The 24,097-nt window shown below is 32.0% G+C and overlaps 1 protein-coding gene across 2 annotated transcripts in view; it reads right to left on the reverse strand.

The window, feature by feature from the left end:
- Positions 1-24,097, reverse strand: part of Nachralpha4 (nicotinic Acetylcholine Receptor alpha4) — a 56,152-nt gene that overhangs the window by 28,372 nt on the left and 3,683 nt on the right. The window contains exons 2-3 of one of the 2 annotated variants that reach the window (XM_026640864.2): positions 5,757-5,911; positions 1,265-1,445 (exon numbers count right to left, since the gene is read on the reverse strand). In XM_026640864.2, coding sequence (XP_026496649.1) covers positions 1,265-1,445; positions 5,757-5,911 — 336 coding nt within the window. Of the gene's footprint in view, positions 1-1,264; positions 1,446-1,499; positions 1,681-5,756; positions 5,912-24,097 lie in introns of both variants that reach the window. The other variant, XM_026640863.2, reaches the window with a different exon arrangement.

The following is a 24,097-nucleotide window of genomic DNA, read 5'->3' on the forward strand; positions in this document are numbered from 1 at the left end:
CGCGAGTGTGTCTGTCGCGTGGAGGCGAAGCCGCGCGACTATCCATATGCCACTCGCCTCAGCACAACAACGACCGGGAGCTAATTACTAACACAAATCAGTATCACGCAATGCAGACTCTATAGTCTATACTAAACGCGGTCGTTGTTGCTTTGAGGCTCGAGCTTTGTTCTTGTGTAGCGAGTGCATGCAAGACTGTCTCTTCGAGTGAAGTCGATGTGCAAGCATCGCTTCAATCGACGACACGGTCGCTCTAATGTTGACATCTATTTTAATTGTGTATCGTTTTATTCTGTTATAGTTTTGTTATGATAATGACTACATGCAATGACCAGCGACACCGAATTCTTACAGCCACTAAAGTCGCTAATAGGGAAAGGTATAAAATATGCAATAAGATGGCCGTTAATGCTCCAAAATATAACGAATCAAAATGTGACGGTTATCTTTTTCAGACTTCGTGTAGTGCTTAAGTTGTCCACGTGTAGTTTAGTGTAAAGCTGTGTAAGAGACGTGGTCACGGTTTGCGGCTCTCGGCCGTGTGATCGGGAATGCAATTGGTTCGGAACTAAGCCGGAGACATGCAGTGTGTGCACCGTGTAACACAGAGGAGGCATGCAGCAAGCACTTGTGTCAGCTGTTTGTGTTTCAGAAAGTGTGTATAGGCGCGAGCGGAGCCAGCTGGAGCGGGTGAAATGAACGGGATAAAACCATTCCGCGCTACGAGTCAATCTTATACCATAGATCTTTATAAATAACCTCTAGGGCGGAATGATATAGTAAATGTGAGGATATTGGATAAGGATCAAGTTAAGTGACGTTGCATCCCATATCACCTGACATTTAAAATTTTATACCTTTCCGTGTCGAGCGAGGAAGGCCGATCGAACTAAGTGGAACCGATCGAGGATATTCTGGAGCATTCGTGGACACGCACGTTGACATACTGCTACTCCACATACTTAAAAACATCACCATCGCAAAGGTTATGTAAACTTGCAACTTGTTAATGCTAAAGAGCGAGGTATAGGCGGCTAGCGGGCGGCGGCTAGCGTCGCGCGCTCGTCGCCTTTCGCACTAGCACCGACGCGAAAAGTCAATGTGTTTAACATTATTAACATACCACACAGACAGAATAGTAATATTAATTACACGACGAAAAACGTTCGAGCCAACAAGCTACTGCATGGACATGGGCCGGAGCGGCGGGCCCTACGCTACAGCCCGCGCGCGCGGCGCCAAGCGGCGTACAGCGGGGCGTCACCTTGAAGCCGTCATACGTCCAGCTGCCTAACTTAAGCACACAGGTTTGCACGTCGTAAGGAAAGAACTCGACGTCGATAGAGCAGGAAGACTTATAGACTGCTGGCGGCTGCCACACCACCATGCCATTGTGGTACACCGTGGCCTTGGTCATCAGCGTCACCTCGTAGTTTCCATCGGCGCTGCGGACAAACAGAGTGGTCAGCCATAGCGGTGGGAGAGACCCGGTAAATTACCTTGAATCCGTCGTACGTCCAGCTACCGAACTTAAGAACGCATGTTTGCTCGTCGAAGGGAAAATATTCCACATCTATTTCGCAGGAAGACTTGTAAATAGCAGGCGGTTTCCATTCGACCAGCCCTTGGTGATAGATGGTTGCCTTGGTCGCCAACGTTACCTCGAAGTTGCCGTCGGCACTGCAATATTAACGCACATTACAAGCCGGCACGGGCCCCACGCGTCAGCCCTTTAGTTCGCGATAGTGTGTTCATCTGTGGCGTCGTCGGTTGTTTATGTTCATCCTTACATGTGTAAGTGTGAATTGTTTCCTATAATACGAGAATCAAAATATAACATAACACTTCTGTTTTCACTCGCGTTAACTTTGTGGAATTGTTCTGTGTGTACAAGTGTGGCTGCAAGTTAAGATATTTACAATATTCGAGTGTTACATTTTGTATTTCTAAACAGCTTCACGTTACATTTTTTTGTGACTTATGTGAATGAAAATAATTTAATTTTAAAATTTAACGTGGATATAAAATACAAACAATAAATTCGTCATATTTACATATTTATTACGCAAGCGAATCCCCAATGAAATTAATAAATTCACGTGTATTAAATAATACTTTATTCAAATACAACCTGCGTGTGTTTAAAACGTGATGAAGAGAAAAAGAGTAATTTGGAACAGTCTTGAAGGATTAGGGTAAAAGGTTCACATTTGAAAGAGACATGACCTAAGAAGGGAGCGGCCGGAAATGAGCCTGGATTGTGCCGAGGTCATTTATCAAAGTCCGCCTCTTCATGCGGCACATAAGACTAATCGAATGTCTTCTCAGAATTGTTTCTAATTAACATCCACTGAAATCATCTGTCATTAGCATAAATTAATCAGGAAATAAATAACACAATTTAGAATATTTATCGGTTATTAATTATACATTAAAGACATACAATAACTTATCAATCACTTCTACGAATCAAAATATCCACAGCCTTTAATGTACAGTTTAAAACATCGTCCAAAACATCTTTAACGTCACTTATTAAGTTACTGATTCCAGATTTAACTCTATCGAATATTAAACTAAGACCATCTACAAACGTAGGATCACTTTTGACCTAAAATAAATAAACGTTTATTAACCTTAAAAATATAATTATTAAATATATTAGTTTCGAAACCTTATTTACCAATTTAACTAAAGTATATGACATTAACAACGCTAATATGATTTTCATGACAATAAATAATTAACAAGCGTTTAAATTACTGCGTTACAGACGCGCTTATAATTTACGACTGGTGAATAAACATGATATAGTACGAGCCGTTATAACATATTACGTACGGCAAATATTTAACGTTATACGTTTATAAATGAAGGGTTCGTACGTCACATTAAAATGAATTTTCAATTCGTTGTGTTAGAAACAGACTATAAATTCATTATTGTTCAATGTTACACGAGAAATCGTTCACGAAGTTATAAACTTCGTCAAATTAGTTAAGATTGGAAACTTTTATCTTATAACGAGTTTGAAACCGCTTATACCTATATATTATTTGTCTGTGAATTCTGGCGTGAATTTATAGAAGCTTGACAATTTGAAAATTATGGCATTTTATAATATTAATTCACAAAATGATCTATCTAATAGCATGACATACGTCGAAAAGCATTTATCAGACTTTTGTACTGCAACATCAATGAGGCTGAAGGTCTAATAAAGTGACGTATCTATACTAATGGCGCAACGATCAATAACGCATTCAAGCACAGATAACGGGAACTATGAGAGCTCTAATACCTTTATATAAAAGCCGGTGATATATTTAGGAGAAAAATTTAAACTTTGGTTATTTAAAGTGTGTTTTTAAATGATGGTATTATTATAAAATAGGGATTAGTGTGAATATGACGAGTACAGAATATGCATTTTGTTTTTTATTTCAATCAGAAGTAGTAGTAGTCCATCATTAAAATACTAAGGAAACATGTACAAGGGAGAGGACCTTAAAGCTCTATGTTTGTTTTGTAATTTAGAATACAAAATATAAATTATACTATAAAATTTTAGAACAGTACTTTAATGTAGACTATGGGCGATGAATGTTTTTATGGCGTATGGAGAAGCGATACGGCGTAGTGGAGCGATGAATACTAAACCGCGCGTGACTCGGCATCATTCATAACTATTTTTGTTTTTTCAACTATTCCGGACAATGCCAGAAACTATAGAGAACTTAAACTAATCGAGTATACTCGAATTGCTACAGCTGGCAAAAATGTAACGTGTAATATTTTATGATTTCTTTGATTTCTAAAACTAAATAAATATAATAACTTGGTTTTTGACGAAATCTAAGCTAAGAACAACAAAAGTGACATTTCGGTTTGTTTTCAATATTTGACCAAACAAGGTCTATGTTTATAATTATATGATGAAGCAAATACCTATATTTACTTTAATATAAAACTCTAATTATTATAGGCACCTAAAATACATACCTGTTTGACCGCTTTTCGTGTTGTAAAAGGTAATGAAGACACGTATAGATCTATTAATAAATGTTAAGTTATGTTTTAAGTTTAAAAAAAAAATAAGATGGCTGTTTCGTAAAACACCTAGTTGGAACGTAGTTGCTTTCGCTTTATGTTACCTACTTATTATAAAACATACACAATGAAATAAATTAACAATTTTTGAGAATTATTGAATAATAAAATTGTTATTAAAAACCGGTGCGAATTAAAATAATAACATAAATAGCCTTTATATTAAACCGTATATAATTGAAAGTGAAAAAGATCGCCCGGGGATGACGTTTTCTGCCAGTTCACACTATTATAATCCGCGTAAAAGAACAAAAAGGTAATCATATAATTTAATTTGTATATTTTTTGTAATATTTACTCATAGTTTTCTAACGTGCCCTAGGACTTCTTGTAAGCAAGAGCGTCACTTAAAACTAATGAACGCCGATCATTTAACACAGTGGGGAGGGCGCTAGAGTTCTAAAGCATCCAGTTGAAAAATAGGCGATAAATAATGCACCCTAACATCATTAAGCAAATCGCGAACAATGATCAGAATCCGTGACAAGAAGCAATAAATAGGCGAGACTATGTATTAAAAACTAAAATCATCGGAAAGGCAAAAAAAACCCGCGTGCATCTTAACCGCCGATTACAGATTAAAAGCAGGCAAGCGCCACTGATTTTCATGTGCTTAATTTGTGTTTATAATTCATCCCGTGCTTGCATGTATCTAATTGCAATTATATTCTGAAATACATATTTCAATACAAATACAAATACACATGTATCCACCATCCCACAGTGGAGCAGCGTGGTGTAGACTCCGAAACTTTTCCTCAAAAAGGAGAGGTGGCCTAAGCCCAGCTGTGAGCCATAACAGGCTGTTACTTTTTTTTTAAGCCGTCAATAAGCAAACACAGGTATGGTTGAGTACATAGAGTGACTGATTTTTTTCTATTTTTGTTATATAATTTTTCATTTTGGCAAAATAGATAACACGTCGATTACGTTTAGTTATACTTAATTATAAATAAAGAATAATTAATGATTGTATTAATAAAAATCCGATCCGATTTTTTTTAGATTGATAAGAAAACTCTCTCTAAACAGCTTGAAATTGCTTCGTGGAGAACGGGAAATAGGATTGGGGTATAAATCCATTTTTTCAGTAACTTTATTATAAGTATTACTGAAACCAATTTATTTCCAAAATATTCCATTACCTTTTTTTTGTAAATAAATATTTGACATTTTTTTTATACAGGTATGCAGAATCTGGCATTGTCAATTGTAATCGCAAAATACTGAGCCGATGAACAATTTCAAGAAGTTGATGTGTTTCTAAATATATCATTATCTATATAGTTTGAATTTTTTTTTTTTTTTTTTTAATTTTTTTTTACAAGGATTACTTAAATGCAAAATTTAAATAAAAAATAATTTCTTATAAATATAGACATCTTCGACGCGGCCGTTCCAAAATTATGGAAACCGCATCTCCGAAAAATGTATTTCGCAATATGTTTCTCATTAAAAGTAAGGCAAGTTAAACCGAATCATTTAATCATTACATTTTCAGCGACTCATACTTATGAAAGTGAATAAGAAGGCCGATCGAACAGAGAAAATTTGAAATGAGTGAACCGATCGCTTTTCCATCACTAAAATTTAAATTTATATTAAGAAAGCATTTAAGATATCAATCAGGAGTTTATATTTCTCACTTGTTATAGAGCACGATGTCCGGTCGCCATATGTGGTCGGAGGGCACGTGGAGCATATGCACACCGCCGTACTCCCGCGGCTCCCAACGCAGCTTGTAATCGTACCACGACTGCTCCACCCACAGGTTTGTTGTCATAATTTGATTCTTCAAGTTCTGAAAGAATGTAAGCAACTTAAAACGTTCAATTATTTTGCTACAAAAAGTTATGATATTAGCGTGGTATTCCTCGTTTTAAAAACAAAAATGTCGCCAAAACTAGTGTAGCAATATCTAGAATATGTTTTACAATAGGCTTAGACCACAGTAAATCAAATCAAAAATACTAAAAAAAGATATAAATATGATTTAATAGATTATTGAATAAATAAAATAAATATTAACTTTAAAGTGTTGATAATTTTGAATGATATACTTTTGTAATTATTTTTCTAAAGATGCCCGAGCAAAATAGGTGGTAAGTGGTTTTGCTCATAAGCAACGGCACTAAAATGTGAATAAAAAACTTTTTACACCATCAACGCGAAATGTAACTTTCCTTGTACCACGTTCGTTATTTATTTGGTGGTAGGGCCCGTCTGGGTAGGTACCACCCAATCAACAGGTATTAATATTAAGTAATACATAGTACTGTTGTGTTTCGTTTTAAAGGGCGATTTACACTGGTAACTACAGGCACAAGGGACATAACATTTTAGTTCCCAAGGTTGGTGCTGGATTGGCGATGTAAGGAATGGTTAATATTTGTTACAGCGCCAATGTCTATGGCCGGCGTTGAAACGAAAACAATAATTACACTTTCTAACTCATCATTCATATCGGGGAACAGCGATTCTATTTATATATATATATTTTTAAATCCTCTTGACTATGACGTGCATGTTTTCTGACATAAGATGTAGCGTAAGAAATTTCGCAACGTGAAAGTGATTAATTACCCCTTGTGTTGTGCTAAACATTCCGTTGAATCATGCTTTGAATATATTAAATATTCTACATATGCAGTAATATAGTATGCGACATATTTTTATTATATATAACGTATTTTTTGGTATTTTATCGATAAAGCATTCATTAAAAAGTTTAAAGGTATGTTTTAATATAGAAGAGTTATATGAAAAGGAATTCTTTAATGCATATTGGACAAAAAACTTGGCCCGACCGGCCTGACCTGAGGCAATGTAGAAATATTTTTGATATCTTCCAACCCAAAATTTGAATAATACCACCAAAAATAACATTTATTGGTGCGGTTGGGATTCGATTCTCTAACCTTTGTAAATATAAATTATATTAGTACAAGTATAGAGATATGTATCATACTTGCCTATTTAATTCAATCTCACTTTATTATTTTATATTCAATTTATTGGAAGGTTTACTCACATAGAAGAGGAACGGAGTTGTAATAGTTCTCAAGACTAGTATTTTTGTAACGGTCATTAAATTTACGAGGGATAAAACCAAATAGATATATTTTTTATACTACCTAATTGTGAGATTACTTAATACAGTAGTATCGTATGTATCCTAAATACATTGTTATTGTTTTGAAAAGATAAATAGCACACATCAAAACCTTCTACCTTTTCTGCTATATTTAATATAATGATGTACATAATAATTCATTTCCAAATATTGTTTAAATGTTTTGTGTTTACTCAAATATTGTATAAACAGTTTTTATTTTTACAGTTTGAAAATTATATATTTGTATTTAGGTTTAGTTTTAAAATTAACACCACGAGTCTTGATATGAGTAAAAAAATTGTATTTGTACATAGATATTACTTTTTGCAACTTGCTGTTGAATATTGAATAAATAAATTGCTGCCCGCAGAACAAAATATCTTGTTTTTACTGCATAATTATTCAATAATAAACACATAAATTCGTTATATAAAAATACGCGACCTTTTTTGCATTACTACATACATTTTACACGAATATAAAGAAATTGAAGCGTGAAATAATCCTGAGAACAGAACCCTTTGTTTGAGTTTCGTGTTTTACTGGAGGGAAGGCAGCTGTGAAACAGTTTACAGATTTTATATTTTACGGTTATTAATAAAAGTCACCAACTTTGTTTACGGTTTAAATGTGGTATTAGTATGTTAAATTTATGTAATGGTCATTCTGTTTTGGAAAAGAATTAGAAGTGTGTCAATATGCGGCATGCTAATTAAATACTTTTAATAATATAAGGGTCAAAAATCTTTAAGAAATAAATAATGAATTATTACATATATGCAATACTCATTTTTAAATTTTTTTTTTTTTAATTTATTGTTAATGAACTTCTTGTGGTATATTCGAGAAAGGTGGCATGAGACCACGGTTTTCTTTGAACATCAGTATGAATATCAGTCTTAGAGTGATGATAAATTGAAATAATTAAGTTGTCTATTTACTAATAATAATTGAATAGATGATAAGAATTTCGGAGAAGAATATGGCTTGTTTCGTACTTTTCCGATTCTAGTTGTTACAGTTATTTTTTATTACAATTGTAATTTCCTTTAGATATAAAGAAATAGTAAATTATATTTTGACTTAACTCGATAAATTAAAGCAATTATAATATAATAATAATTATTATAAATATATTTTAAATTGTTGTCCTTATTGTGTAATAAATTTAAAAGCGATTGCAGCAGTCGAGGTTTAGAACTTACTTTTTGTTAGAAAGTCAATATTATATATTCAACGTAGGCACCGGGATTGTTAGTTCAACAAGTAATTAACTTTGCCACGTATATTTACTCTTATAATCGCTTAATACTGTTGCCGGCACATTTTTTTATGGTACAGTTAGGTGAACTGTCAAATGGGCCGGTTGCCAATACTACTAATACTCATGGTAAGGTGTTACCTCAATATATTTACAATAACACTTACTTCTGAGACTCTCAATCTATCAACTAGAACGAGGCAATATAAAATGTTGATTGAATTGGTATTTGGCAGGAATATAATAACTGAGCAAGTGGTACCTTACAAATATATATTACTAATGAATATACATTTTATGAGGACATTTTTAAAACTCCTAGCTTGAGGCTGTTGTTCCTAAATGTTACAATATTGTCTACATATTTTATCAGTATATTTTTTTCATTATTATATTCATTCGTCAGAGTTTACGCTTAATAAAAACCGCACAAAATTTTCCATTTAAAAGCGGACCGCAATGAAATTGAAAGATATCTAAGCTGTTAAGACTTTCTTTGACTGAGAAAATTTAATATTCTCAGTTTTATCAGAAAACGTAAAATATGATGTTTAACAAAATATAAACGATACACAAATTGATATAGTTAATCTTACAAACCCATTTTTTGAGAGTCTTAAAAATAATAAAGGCTTTTTTTAAGTAATAGGTAGGTGGCCGGGCCAATGGGTCATTTGATGGTAATTGGTCACCGCCGCCCATAGATATTGAAGCTGTAAGAAATAATAATCATATCTTACATTACACCAATGCGCCACCAACCTTGGGAGCTAATATATTATGTCCCTTGTGCCTGTTACACTGACTCACTCACCCTTCAAACCGTAACACAACAATACTAAGTGTAGCTGTTTAGCGCTAGAATATCTGATGAATGGGTGGTTCCTACCCAACGGGCTTGCACAAAGCCCTACCACGAAGTAAAAATACATATGTTATTTAATGTTTATTTCCTTCAATAATATTGTAAGATGCTCTAAAGTATCTCATATAAATATTGTTAATAGACACTTTCAATAATCGCTATATCATATTGATTTCAGACACGTCGAAGTAACGTCACAAAGACAGATAACTTGTTCAACTGCAAGAGATTTTATGTCAAATAGAAATATTTCAAACTGAGACTGTAAGCGGAAATCGAAATCGCATCTCCTGAACTAGAAGGCAATGCCCACTCGGATCCAGACGGTCATTGCATCTCAATCTAATAAAGGAAAATGCATCGATTGCACGGGAACTTGAAATACAATTGTTAGTTTTCAATCTCTGAACAAGAACAAATCTTTAACTTCGCCTTATCCTTTATTTAAATTACATCTAGAAATGTAATAATGTTAGAAACATTTCATGTAAAATTAGGTTAAATTCGTTTGAATTTACAGTACCGTTCAAAGATATTCTTATTAGTTTAAATTTGTGGTTATTTTGTTTCCATGTAGTTCATACACAATTATATGATTACCGAGTAATAGTGTATTAAAAACAAGTTTGAACTTTTTATTTACTTTACGAAACGTGTCCAAACATACTCTATAGTATTTTAACAAAAAATCCGTTCTCGTTTGTCGAGGGTGTGTGTGAGGGTTGTGTTTAAAATTTAGAAAGACTTTTCTTATAAATAGTTAGATATTATTTATTTATTTGACAACACCAACAAATAGTACAACAAAAATACACAGTAAACCAAAAGTCATAATAAGTAAATGGGTAATTGCCTACTTTTTTACAGGTGTTCTAAGATTACTTTGGTTACTTTACTTACTTACATTTACTAAATATAGTCTGAAGAATATTGTAATGACTCAACAGATAATTGAATTTTTTTATCTCAATTGATGAAATACGGTATGTGAGACGTTCTAAAAACAAAGGATTTGATGTTCAACACCAAATATCTACAGTAAAATATGAATGTGCAATATGGTCTAGGCATGTTTTTTTCGCCATGGACCTTAGAGTTAGAGTAGAAGGGATCGTGAATCGATTTATTAATACAGATATATTGTAAAAATCAAATGCTACCGTATGCTAAAGATAAAAAATTGCTGTATAACAGCAAAATACGATCCCAAACACAATCTAAGTATTAGTACTTAAATGACTTCATGAGACGTATGAAAATGAAACTTCTGAAGTGGCCAAGCTAATGAGCCGATTTAAAATCCATAGATAATCTTGGGCGAGGAATAGGATCAGAGCGTGAGATCTAGAAACTATTCAAATTAGGATGTCTTATAAGAAGCAATGAATGGGGCTGAATCTCGGTTGATCGTAATATAATTTTAAAAAAAATCAAAACAATTCGCATTACGAGACTATCGTAAAGGAACTCAATTTATCGTAAAGGAACTGAATTAATTTATACCGAAAAAACAGATTTAAAGCTGATTATTTCAGTACAAATTGATTAAAAAAAACTTTTGTATCAAAAGTATAGTATAGTATAATTAAAAGAAATTTGTTAAATATTTCATTATGTATTCCAATTTGATAAACATATACCTACTACTATAAATAAAGAAATTTATGAAGTTATTATTAATTGTTTTTATTTGTTTTTATAATGTAGGTATCTAATAAAATACACATATCAAAATATTTTTGAGTGGTACTGTTTGTGTGGTTGAATAATAAATAGGGAAATTTTGTTCTCCTCTGTCAAACTTTTGTTTTTATTGGACGAGCACAAAACTTTGAAACGACTTAATTAATAAAACAAAGCTCGTTGAATAGCTTGAATTTAATTTGTAAACTCTTAATTAGACGTGCGCAACTTAGTTAAGTGCTATGGATGAAATCCAATCACAAATAGAAGACACCAAAGCTTCTCTTCATAATTGTTAAATCTTCAAGTTCTAAGGTTAAAATCAATATTGAATAGAAATTAGGATATAAACTCCCTAACAAAAATCGATCAAAACTTTTGAGTTTTAATTAACCCACCGCTTCACCTTACAAGTAAATTACCACCCACTCATCAGATATTCTATCAATCTTCATTTTACTGAATTGTATTAAATGTACCACAATTGCTACCACCAGTTCGGAATGCAGATTCTACAGAAAATAATAGACAAACAACACAGAAGTTACTCTCTTCCAAAATTTGAAATTCAATTAAATTATATAAAATAACCTGCCTGAAATTGAACAAGTATTAGCGCCACGCTCTTTTATAGTCTATATAATCTTGAATTGAATAATTAGCCTTATTTAAAAATGTTTTTTAACAAACGATGTAAAATTATAAATCGGCAAAGTTATATTGGCTACCCGGTTTTCTTCGAAGGAGCGGGTCAGCGGAGGCACTTTCCTCGCCCTGCAGCCACCTTTTGTGACATAAAATTTTCGCAGAAAGAAATCATCTTCTTCCAACCTTGCAATTTAACGTGGCGTATCTCCAGCGAGAGGCCGATAATTGCTACCAACATACTCCATAAGGGTGTGGCGCCCCGAGTCGACACGCCATTCTACACTCATAAAAACTGAATTTAGCCCTGTAAAATTAACAATTTCGCTTAGAAACCGAACTCTTACCTGACGTATTCAACGATAAACGACATAAATAATCTAAAATAATTTTCTTAATTAATTAATCTAAAACAATACAATATTATATTGTTTTTTTGTGTACATATCGTAATTACTCCTATAAGAAACGTCTCTTAATAAAAGTTTAATATACACAAATAACTCTGTACATTTTAAATACACGTACATATGTATATACGTCACGGATTACGAGTATATCTTGTGGTTGGAGGGATGTTCGTTCAGTCAACAGGGTACCAGTTACCACTGTGTTGTTAGCGAAATTATAAATTATTCAGGGCACAATTTCGAGAATTTGTGCTCGCGTTCTATCGTCACGTTCACAATCTTATACCCTTAGATACGTTTTTCTAATGTTTTATAACAAAGAGCGAACAATTTATAGTTATCTTGAAGCTAAGCTCTAGTGTCTATCTTGAGGATATATTCGTTAACTATGTTGCTTTGAACAAAGAATAAAAAACAGGAAATGCCAAATGTAACTTCTTTTATAAATCTGCGATGGCTCAATGATTATAATCTTAGCCCAAGAATAGGTCTTCAAACCTGGGTCAGCATCACTGAATTGTCATGTGCTTAATTTGTTTGATTCGTCACCCTTAGCCCAACAGTGAGGCGATTACAGGAGGTCAATTCAATTGTTTTTTGAAAAAAAAAAATTTTAGATAATGTCCATGCTAATGAACAAAAAATTAATATATTTCATGCTGTACGCTATAGCGGTTGAAAGAAAGTTTGTTGAAATCATTTATTATACTTAGTTAATTTAGTTTATATAAACCGAATCTATTTTAACATTCAAAAACATTAAGGCGAAAAGGGAAACAAAGCGAACTGATAACGTAAATTATAGCAACATATAACTTCAGTTTAAATCAAGCCTTTCACATTTTAGAGTTAAATACTAGCAGAATTATTAAATAACAAAAACATTCAAGTTTGACTAACATTCTGAAACTGATTTAGTTTCAGAATGTTAAAATTTAATTTATAAATTAATGCAAATATAAGTCTTTAAATCAATTTAAAAATTGCTTTATTTGGACTTTCACTTAGCGTTTAATATTTTATACAAAAAAGAAACAGCGATTAAATAGATGATTTAATGATGTCCTCCTGACTGTTCACGGTCACGGTTGACATTCTCAAGGGAGACTAGGCAACTGCTCGTGACATATTAAAATACACAAGTGTGTGCGTAAACCCATGTGCACTCGTATCTCACGCTCATAATGCCCGTTTTTAACCCATGACCGGTGCGACTGAACACAAGACAAACATAGCAATCCATTGATCAACCCAATACTAAGTATTGCTGTTGGGCATTCGAATGTCAGATAAGTACCCACTTATATGTATGTAGGTACGATAAGGTAATGATAGACGGCTGGGCTTGCATAAAGCCTCACCACCAAGTCGCACCATATGACGTGAGAACTTGAATAATAAATAAGGGCAAACTTGTGTTCCTTTTTATGGTTTTTATTTTTTAATATACTAAGTACAATATCTAATGTATGAGTGCTACCTACCCAGACGGGCTTGCACAGAACCTACCCACCAAGTAAATATCGAATAACGATCATTGTTTCGAAAATGTTTTTGTTGATTTAGACTTTCCTTGCACGTAAATACAATCCTCTATTAAATATTTTTAATAGAGGATTGTATATAATCTGTTATTTTCAATCATTAAAATTATGATTCAGGTTGAAAGCATTTGTTTCTTTTGCCAATAGCGTACAGAACTTGACTCAGCCGTGTTCTCTTTCGGTACGTTATCGAAAAATGCAAATGAAAATAGGAGCAAAACATTTTATACGGAGCTACTGTTGTAATTAAGTTTTAATAACACTCGACCTGTAAAAACTACGGTCATCGGTTAAACGGACTACGAGTTTTGGATCGCAAAATTTGTGCAATTAAATGTTTTAATTTCGACTTCATGTTATAAAACGCAGTTATTCATGTGTAAAGGTCAGAAATTGTCGAATGCCTGTAAAAATTGAAATGATTTTTTCTCAAAATGAAATATTGTTTGGTCTAGTTTCATAATGGGTAATTTAATGAATATAGATTACTATATAATAATAGTAGTTACTATATACTAATAGCTTACAAGCATTTCGTATTAGGCAGAGTAGTAGTGCTTTAATTTTTTTAATTTTAAGGTGACCTTTTTGCAAATTTGGAATCACGAAATCAAAAAGGAGCAATTTTTGATTTCGTGCAATCGATATATTCAGAATTAAATTAAAAATATTTGTTTAGCAACCAAAAAATAAATATGACAAGACAAATATGTTGGACAAAAATTTCACACTAGTACGAGTATAATCTATATAACTTTTTTCAGGTGATGTTTCGACGAGTGTGTAGGTCTACTAGTAAAATATATTCAAATAATTTATTTATGAAACAACTTCCGCTCGCGGTTTAACTCCCGTGTGCGGTAGTAGGTGTTATATAGCCTATGTTTGAAGTCCGGATATAAGCTGTCTCTATTTAAAATTTCATCCAAATTTGTCCAGCCGTTTTGTGTGTCTGAGTAAGAAACATTCAAACATACAAATTTTCATATTCATATATCATTAGGATAACGAACGTGTTTTGTTGGGTAGGTTTTCCCGATAATTAATCTATTAAAAGATACTCTTTCCTCGAGAACTAGCTTTTTTTATTTCAAAAAGTTATTTATTGGATGTAATAAATTTAATTCGCCGGAATGATTGTAACGTGATTGAGGAGGATTGAAATGTTATACTTGACATTTCGTGAAAAGAAAAAACAAATGGCTACTTTACGTTTTGTAGAATAATAATAAAATTTAATTAGTTATTTAACAATATTTCATTATTTTAGAAATTAAATGTAAGTTTTATAAAATAATTGAGATAATTAATACGCAATAGTTATTAAATTCACGTCTTTGTTCTAAGGAAACACTTTAACAATTAAAATTCTAAAGACGATCTCAATTGATATCCGTTCTTTTGAATTGCCCACACTGCATTAACCATTTATTATTCTCTTTTAAAAGATCGCCCGTCTCAAGCTTTTTGTGGATAAAAAGAGTTGAAAGATTATAGTAAAATGTAGGATAAACCATCAAATTTGTTTTATTTTATTCGATGTTATGGTACTCATAATTATTTATTTATTAATTATTTGTATGTTCCAATTAACAATATACGTACGTGATATAGGTACATAAAAATATATCAGTATTTTACATACTAAAGCAGCGATGGCCAACGATGCCTAGAAATATTTGGGCAGAAAATATTTAATTTAGAAGGACGAGGAATTGGGAGGAAAGTAAAGAATAAGGCCCTTAGTTGGTCGAAGCGGCAACATGTTAATCACTCATTGAGACAGAGTACATATATTGTAATTCAGAAGAGAAGAATATGAGTATTACTACGAAATACGGTCATACAGTTAGCGAAGTCCTCAATGAACCGATTACAGAAATTTGTAACCACTCGAGTTTTTCTATTAAAATTAACAACATAAAATGTGTTAAATTATATTAACAAACATTGTCAAAATTCAATATACGCATGCTCAAATAAAGTAATAGAAAATATAGTCCTACAAAACAAATTGATTCTATGGTACAGAAGGAAACTGCGACGAACGATATTAACAAAAAAAAAGAGGAAGAAAAACCCTAACAACGGAAGTAATCAGCCAAGAAACGTTCAATGATATCATGAGAAGAACGTATAACGTATCAATACTCTGAAAACTGTTGACCATTTGATTCACGACTCCCAAATTCCCGAGCCTTTGCACGCCAATTCACCATTTATAACAAATAATTGAAGTACTACGTTTCATGATTCCCAGATTGCCAAAACCTCCACAAATAGGGGGATATTCCTCATATTGCAAGCGAATAATATAAATAATAAACGAATTTCTCGATCAGTTTCCTTGTCAAAGTTGAATCTACTGAGCTATATGAACTATAGAACTGTAGGTTACCTATAGCTTCGGGAGGTTTCCTTTCGACGTTTACGTTCCAGTACGACATGCCTGATTAACATAACCTTGCACATGCAGGCACATAAAAAATGCAAGTTAAAGCAAAGGCACAGACAACATCTCTTTAGAGACATAAAAAAAGAACATGACCTTTGTCATCGCAGTGAGCTCAGGCTACGTAGTATTCTGGCAAGTTGTTAGAGCGACTCAGCAAAGTTAATAATATCGTCGGCAAATCGAAGTTGAGAAATGTACTCAACGTTTATATTCGCCAACTTTAGACGAAGATGTCTTTCGACTCATTGGTGAACATTTTCGGCGACTTCCATTTCTCACCCGTCTGCGCAGTTGGGGCGTCTTCGTCTTACATACTTCAATTTAGACGGTAATTGTAGTGGCATTATACAAACATATCAGCAACTCGAATATCCAATAAATATGACATATGTATCGTTTCGATAGAATCAAGTGCTTTCACGTAATCCACAAAATCTATACATAGTGGTTGATTGTACTATTTGGTCTTCTGCACAATCTGCCGAACGATGACTTGCTCTAAGGGCTGAGACTCATCAAGCCAACAGCAAATGCGTGGCTCAGTACAAAGCTGGGTCTGTTGTTTTTCAAGAGGGTTGGATCATTTTGCCTTGTTGTATGACGGAATTAAAGAGGCTAGCAGCACCGCAGCAGTATCTTTCAGTATCAAGACAGGAGTCCCGCTAAAATAAAATAAAATATCGACCTATAAATGTACGGTCAAGGGCCTCCTTTTTCATATTGTCATAATTTATTTTGACCTTGTCCTATAGTCTAGTCGTAATCTTGACTTGTCATAGCTTTTTAAAGACATACTTTATATATATTCATAACCTCATAAAAATAAATTCATTTTTTATCTTAAGCTGAAAGAATAGAAAATGAAACAAATAAATCTAGATCACAATAATTCATTTTCATCTTATGGTCTGCGAAAAGAAAGACTACACATACTATTTTAATGCTTGATAATGGCCGCGTCCACTCAGCGCAGCTGGTAACATTTTCTCACGCTACATTAAATATCAAACATAATTATTATACATGGCTTAACTAATTTTCCAAGCGATATTACAAAGAAAAAACCTAATTGTTCTATTTAATATCAATTATAATAATTTATATTTTCTTCTATAGTGAAGTATATAGGTATATAATATTGATAAGAACATTAATAACATTTAGTACGAAATACGCTTTTACGTAACTATTTCGATTGGACAAAACCAAATCATATTTTTAAGGTTTCAGTTAAATATGAGTAACTTCATACAAAAGAGGTTCGCTATCGGTATTTAAAGCTGGCTCGTCAGCTCTGAATTGAAGAGGAAATTTTTCTAAAAATGAATATTTCTACGGAAAATAAATGTTTCAGTTGAATTATTTTTACACATATGAAAATAAAACGTGAACGCTGAAGTGTCGCTTTTAAAAGCAGCTTAAATATACTTTTCATTTGGAATTCATTGCATTTTGTAAGAATAAATTGTGGGTTTATATATTTCATGAAGTGTTTTCGAATTTCACTCATATTACAAACTTTTCATCTAATGCTATTTATTTTGTTAAAAAATAATATTTTATAATTGTATGGGTAGACAAAGGATAATTGAGTGACATTTTTCATTATTCTTAATAGTGAAATAGCGAAATTACGCTCTTGTTTTTAACGATTAGGCGTAGTAACGGCTCTCGCGTCTACGAGCTTCAATTGCCCGCAGTGTATTAAGTAATATAATTGAATACGTGAGAAGTTACGAGTGTAAGTGGGTATACTTGTGTCTTCCCTACACGTTCGATTCTAATTCAATTTTGTTTTGCCGACAGTCGTAACTTTCGATTACAAGCATGGTGTTACTATTGGTAAAACGCTCTTAAGAATATAGATTTAATTAAACTAATATAATAAAGGGAAAATATATTTATTGTTTGTTTATATGTTACGGACTTAAGAGAGAACTGCTAATTCAATTAACAGAGAACGTCCGCTTGATTATAGTCTTTGTAATTGTACCTACGTTTTATGTGATAACTCATTATGAAATTAAATCAAAATGAAAATATTCTTTATTCAATTTAGCTCATAAAGTCCCTTTTGCATCGTCATGTTACAGTGTTGAATTAAATGTAAAGCTACCACCGGTTTGGAAAGTAGATTCTACTGAGTCGAACCGGAAAGAATTTCAATAGTTACTTTTGTCCATCATTGTAATTACAGATTATGTCAATAAAGTACAATTACATTAATATACATATATCCTGCCTAGAAATAAATACAAAGTTTACGCTATTTTATCATTAATCTTGTATTTTATTTGGCACATTTTGTTGGAATAAAATGTACATACTTGTGAGTACATAAAGTTTTTTCAGCAAGCAACTTAACTAAGCAGTAAGTCAAAAATATTTTCATATGCATCAATTTCACAGATAGATGGGAAACATTAATGATATAATATACCTATTTTTTTATTTTTAAGGTTTATAATATAAAGGCGATACAATATATTCCAACTAGCTGTTACCCGCGGCTTCGCCCGCGTAGAATATGAATATATTTACAAATTAACTTAAAATATTACCTTAATGTGAGACCTCTTTGTATGTATTCCACATTGATGTGTATTTCAGCCCTTAGGGTAGAATATCCAGAAACGCTCAAAAATAAAGTCTCATAAGTATTTTTAACTTAAAAAAAGTCGGACTTCCATAAAAACTTTCATCCCTTATTTCACCCTCTCAGAGGTAAAATATCAAAAAACTTAACTACGCAATTACTCATTTTTAATCAGTGTCACAAAAATAAAGTTCCATTGTTTTAACTTAAAAATGATTAACTCACACAAAAACTTTCAATCCTTATTTCAACCCCTCAGAGGGAGAATATCAAGAAATGCTTAAATACGTAATTAGACATTTTTAATAAAAACACAAAAATAAAATTTCATACTTCTAACTTAAAAAATGACGGACTTCCAGACTAATCTATATAAGAAATGTCAACCCCTATTAACCCCATAGAGGTAGAATATCTAGAAACACTTAAATACGTATTTAATCATTTTAAATCAGTATCCCAAAAATAGAGTTTCATATTTTTAGCTTAAAAAATGACGACTTACATAAAAACTTTCAATCCTTATTTCACCGCCTTAGTGGTAGAATATCAAAAACACCCAAAATACGTATTTACTCATTTTTAATCAGTATTTCAAAAATAAAGTTTCATGTTTTTAAATTAAAAAATGACTGACTCCCATAAAAATTTTCAACCCTTATTTCACCCCCTTAGTGGTAGATTATCTAGAAACGCTTAAATATGTATCTACTTATTTTTGATCAATATCCCAAAAATAAAGTTTCATGTTTCTATCTTAAAAATGACGGATTTCAATACATACTTTCAACCCTTATTTCACCCCCGTAAGGGTAGAATATGCACAAACACTTAAATAATTATCTACTCCTTTTTAATCAGTATCCCAAAAAGAAAGTTGAACCTTTCTATTTTAAAAAATGACTGACTTCTATACAAATTTTTACCCTTATCTCACCCCGTAGGGGTAGAAAATGCAGAAACACTTAAATAAGTATCTACTCCTTTTTAATCAGTATCCCAAAAATAAAGTTTCATTTTTCTAACTTAAAAAATGACGGACTTCCATACAAACGTTCAACCCCTATTTCACCCCTTTAGGGGTAGAATTTCCAAAATTCACTCCTTAGTGGATTATAAGTATACAGACTAAAATATAAGTTTTATGCTTCTAGTCCTAAAAATGACAATACTTTCAACAACTTACAACCTTTCATCCCCCTTTTCAACCCCTTACAGCACTTTTTACAAATAAAAAGTAACCTATGTCCTTTCTTAGACTCTAGACTATTTGTGTACCAAATTTCATTTAAATCGGTCCAGTAGTTTTGACGTGAAAGCGAGACAGACAGACAGAGTTACTTTCGCATTTATAATATTAAATATATATAGTATGGATATAATAGATATAATAAAACATTTAAAATTATACGTAAGAAGACTCGAATACTATATTCCATTTAGCCCCAAGATAAAAGTAAAGCCGGCGGGACGAAAGTAACAAACGCTCTATAGAATAACAATGACCAAAACGATACGCTTGACCGTCAAGCTGACACTTAGTCATATTCCCCGTGCTTGCGATCAAGCTGTTAGGTTTTTTAAAGGACAAACCATTATTTTAAGTGCTAAAAGAATGTTTCCTTCATTTAATATTGGCGCCATATTAAGATTATGCTATCAATATGACCTATTTGTCTAGTAATTTGTTATTAGAATGCCTGATTGTTATTCTCGTGTTTATTTAAAGACTACTGACATAAATGCAGCAGATAAATCGTATTTATATACAAAAGTAACAAATAATAACGATAACATATATAACATGACCCCGTGGACTACACGCTACTTTTCTACAGCCGATTCATTTTTCACCCCGAAATAAAATCTGTAGCGCGAGCTTGTCAATATCCGAAGAGTTGTAAAAGAAGGTGAATTTTTGAAAACTCTTTGAATCCTGAAAAAAATCCAAAGAAATATTGCTGAGAAGTCAATATTACAACCCACTGCGCAAAAAAGAAAGTGAAAATTTATAATTTTAAATGGAAAAGAGCAGAGAAATAATGCAAACAGTATTTTTTCTGATGAACAAGATTTGTCCCGTTTGCTTATGATCTATGAATTATTTTCAACCAGCAGCGTTACAGAATCTTATTGTATAGTTTTATAAGGTCACACAATATTACAATAAAATAATATAAATGGGATTGATAACAGAAGAAGAGAATGCGAATAGAATATATTAGCTAAAAATTCCAGTAGTTACACTGGCTCAACTTCAAACCGGAACAGAAGAATACTATTATGCTGTTTGGCAGTAGAAAACGTCTGTCTGGGCAGGTATAACTCATACCTAGCCAGACAGGGCTTGTACAAAACTTACAAAGTAAAATTATCCATTGATTTATGAAAATGATTACTCCTAGTTGTTATAGCAGTCGAGTATGTTATTAAAAATGTTATATGTTAGTATAAACAGTAGAATTTAAGATATTTTATTCGTTTCTTCATTTAATCGATTGTTTTTTTTTATTATTGTTTTTATAATGTACATAATCTGAAGGAGTAAAATCTTTAATAATTTTAAGCGAAAGTGTATCTAAGTGAAGATTCAACGCTTATTACCACATTTTTAAACATCACAGTAAAGTTTAACTAAAACAAACTTATTGGGCAACAACAATCAACGAATCTAGAATTGATAGCGTTATAACTTAAAATAACCTTCATTTAACCTGCACGCAGGAATAATAAATTTGTCTACACAAATTAAATAATTACTTCGCATTACAGATGTAATAATAGCAAAAAGGCGCTTATTTATTGAAGATATTCTTAACAACAAAGGAACCAACCATAAAATGCATAATCTTGTACATAAAAATTGTATGCATGCAGTGGGTTCCAAGAAGTTGAGCAAGTATATTTTATATTTCTTAAAACAATAGTTATAAAAAATTATAAACACGAGTTTATGTTCTTGATTGTTCAAGGGTTTGATAACCGGATATGACTTTGACAATGTAACGGTGCTCTCTTCAGCACTTATCTTAAAGGCACGATCGAGACATGTTATCCGTTCAATATCCCGCAATATAAGCTGTTTCGCTTCATAAATCGAAACAAGGAAGAGATATTATTACGGTCAGAGATGATTGTATAACAATAAAATCGTTAATCGCCCTGTTCACTACAACAAGGGTGTAGGTTTTATGACGACAGTGATGATATTATATACATATTATCGATCATAAGTACAATGATGAGACATTTCAATAATCATCATCCCATGTAATATCAAATATTATCTATCAATACAGTATGTACAACTTTCCCTAGAGTTATTTGTTTTCGTCTAAATGGGGTTTCTAGATAGATTAAATGACTTTACAATGCTCACCGGACCGGTAGTAACTTTTGGCAGAAAAGACAAGAACGATTAGCAGAATGATTTGTGTTGGAATAAATGGAAAAAAATATGAAGTAATTTTTTATCGTATTTAGATTTATCAGACCTTCGAAGGTTACTTTTTTTTATATTTGTAATGTGTGTTGTATGAATGTAATGGTTTATGTCTGTTATATTATGTACAGTTGTGATTACCAAACCGTCTTTCAAAGTGTCTATATGGTTGAATGTAAAACGAGCGCCGAGCAGTTAGTTTTTTTAAATGTACTCGGCTTTTTAACTGTTCAAGTTTCCAAAAGACTAGTATTACCAAAAATGATGTGTATTTAACGTTGTACCGTTACGAAAGATTACTGTGTTTATTTTTAAATGTTTATTAGACAAATATAAATAAGCGTTGTATTTTTAAGTTATTATTGTCAATCAGATTACCTAGCTAAAAATATCGATTGTAAGCCTTATAAACCGTGTGGCGTGTTTAGTTGATTAATAGCTACCATTTTATAGATATTGCAAAACATGTCCGTTTCGAGAGAAGCGTTCCCTGCTAAGAGTTTCCCCTCCCCGCTCTCGTTTCTAATGCTTTATCCATCACTGTTAAGACTAATGGTGCTCAAAATTTGCGGAGACATAATAAATTGATAATAAGGTTTGTTTTGCTTTTAGCGTGCTATATAAAGTTATTTTTTTTTAAAGTAGACTGTGTTATCAGTGTAATTTAAATTATAATTCGTAAAATAACTTTTTTTTGACACTCATATTATTGCGAAAATATATTACCTACTAAAGGGATAGAAAGAGGAGAGTCCAAAGAGTATTACGATATATACAACTTAAGATATTATTAAATTTCTTAAATATAGACAATTATTCGTAGATAATATAAATTTACACCGCTCGATAGAATGTCTATTCTTTAATCATTTGTATCAGTATAACAATATGTTGAAAACTTTATTATTACAAAGTATATATGCGAAATTATTCTGTAGTAATTAACAATAGACATTCATACAGAATTTTATTGAAAAACTTGCGATGTGTCATTAAAATTTCCCATCAGCAACATTGCAGGAAAGAAAGATAAGTTTCGTGTAAATCGATTAAGACTAAAAAAGGCTAAAAAAGATACTCTTACAGGATGAATCTCTTTTACTCATTTACAAAAGTCCCCACACACACTTTTATACCCTATTTACAACCTTAGGGGATGAATTAAACTAAAACAACTCGCAACAACGACATACTTTTTTTTAAATTACACTGCATAGTATATCTACACAGTAAATGAGTTAGCTAGTTCAAAAATATAATACAAGCCGTTGTAACAAAGAAAACTTGAATATTTTAAGATAAATTAAAGAAAAATGATGTCCGGAAGACGAGAATACATTGCAAACGATCGTGGAGAAGCGAGTATTAGGTCAAGTAATCGGCACATGTTTTGCATAATGGCCATCGATTTATAGCCATACCATCAGCTCTAGATTTAACTTCTCGCCTCACTATGAATGTTAATAACTAGTTATATGAATAATGACTTTTAATTATCATAATTTTATGAATATGATTTAGTATATTTTTAATCGAGTATATTAAAATTGAAGCTATGATATATTGTAAAAGAAAAATATATATTTTTATACAACATTCGACATTTAATTACTTAACTTAGATATGGAGTTAGAATTATTAAAGGTTGGAGATTTGAATTGAGGGTTGTTTCTGTCGAGACTTGTAAAAACATACCTCCCAAACCAACTGATGGTGTAAGATAAGAAATGTTAAAAAGGTAGATCTTAACGTAAAACTAAAATCAACAACCGCTAACGAAAAAATACATATATGTTTAATATATTACTTAATTAATTATATTATGGTGCCTTCAGGTTATAATTATTAACTATACCCTATCAATTCATTGAAATTTCACTATTTAATTTAAATATAACTTCACATTAGCCTTAAATTAAAAAAAAACGAGCATTTATCACCATCGTGTCCTCTGTCAGGGAACCGGAAACA

This window comes from Vanessa tameamea, chromosome 7, assembly GCF_037043105.1.
Source record: "Vanessa tameamea isolate UH-Manoa-2023 chromosome 7, ilVanTame1 primary haplotype, whole genome shotgun sequence".
In the NCBI taxonomy this organism is placed as follows: domain Eukaryota; kingdom Metazoa; phylum Arthropoda; class Insecta; order Lepidoptera; family Nymphalidae; genus Vanessa; species Vanessa tameamea.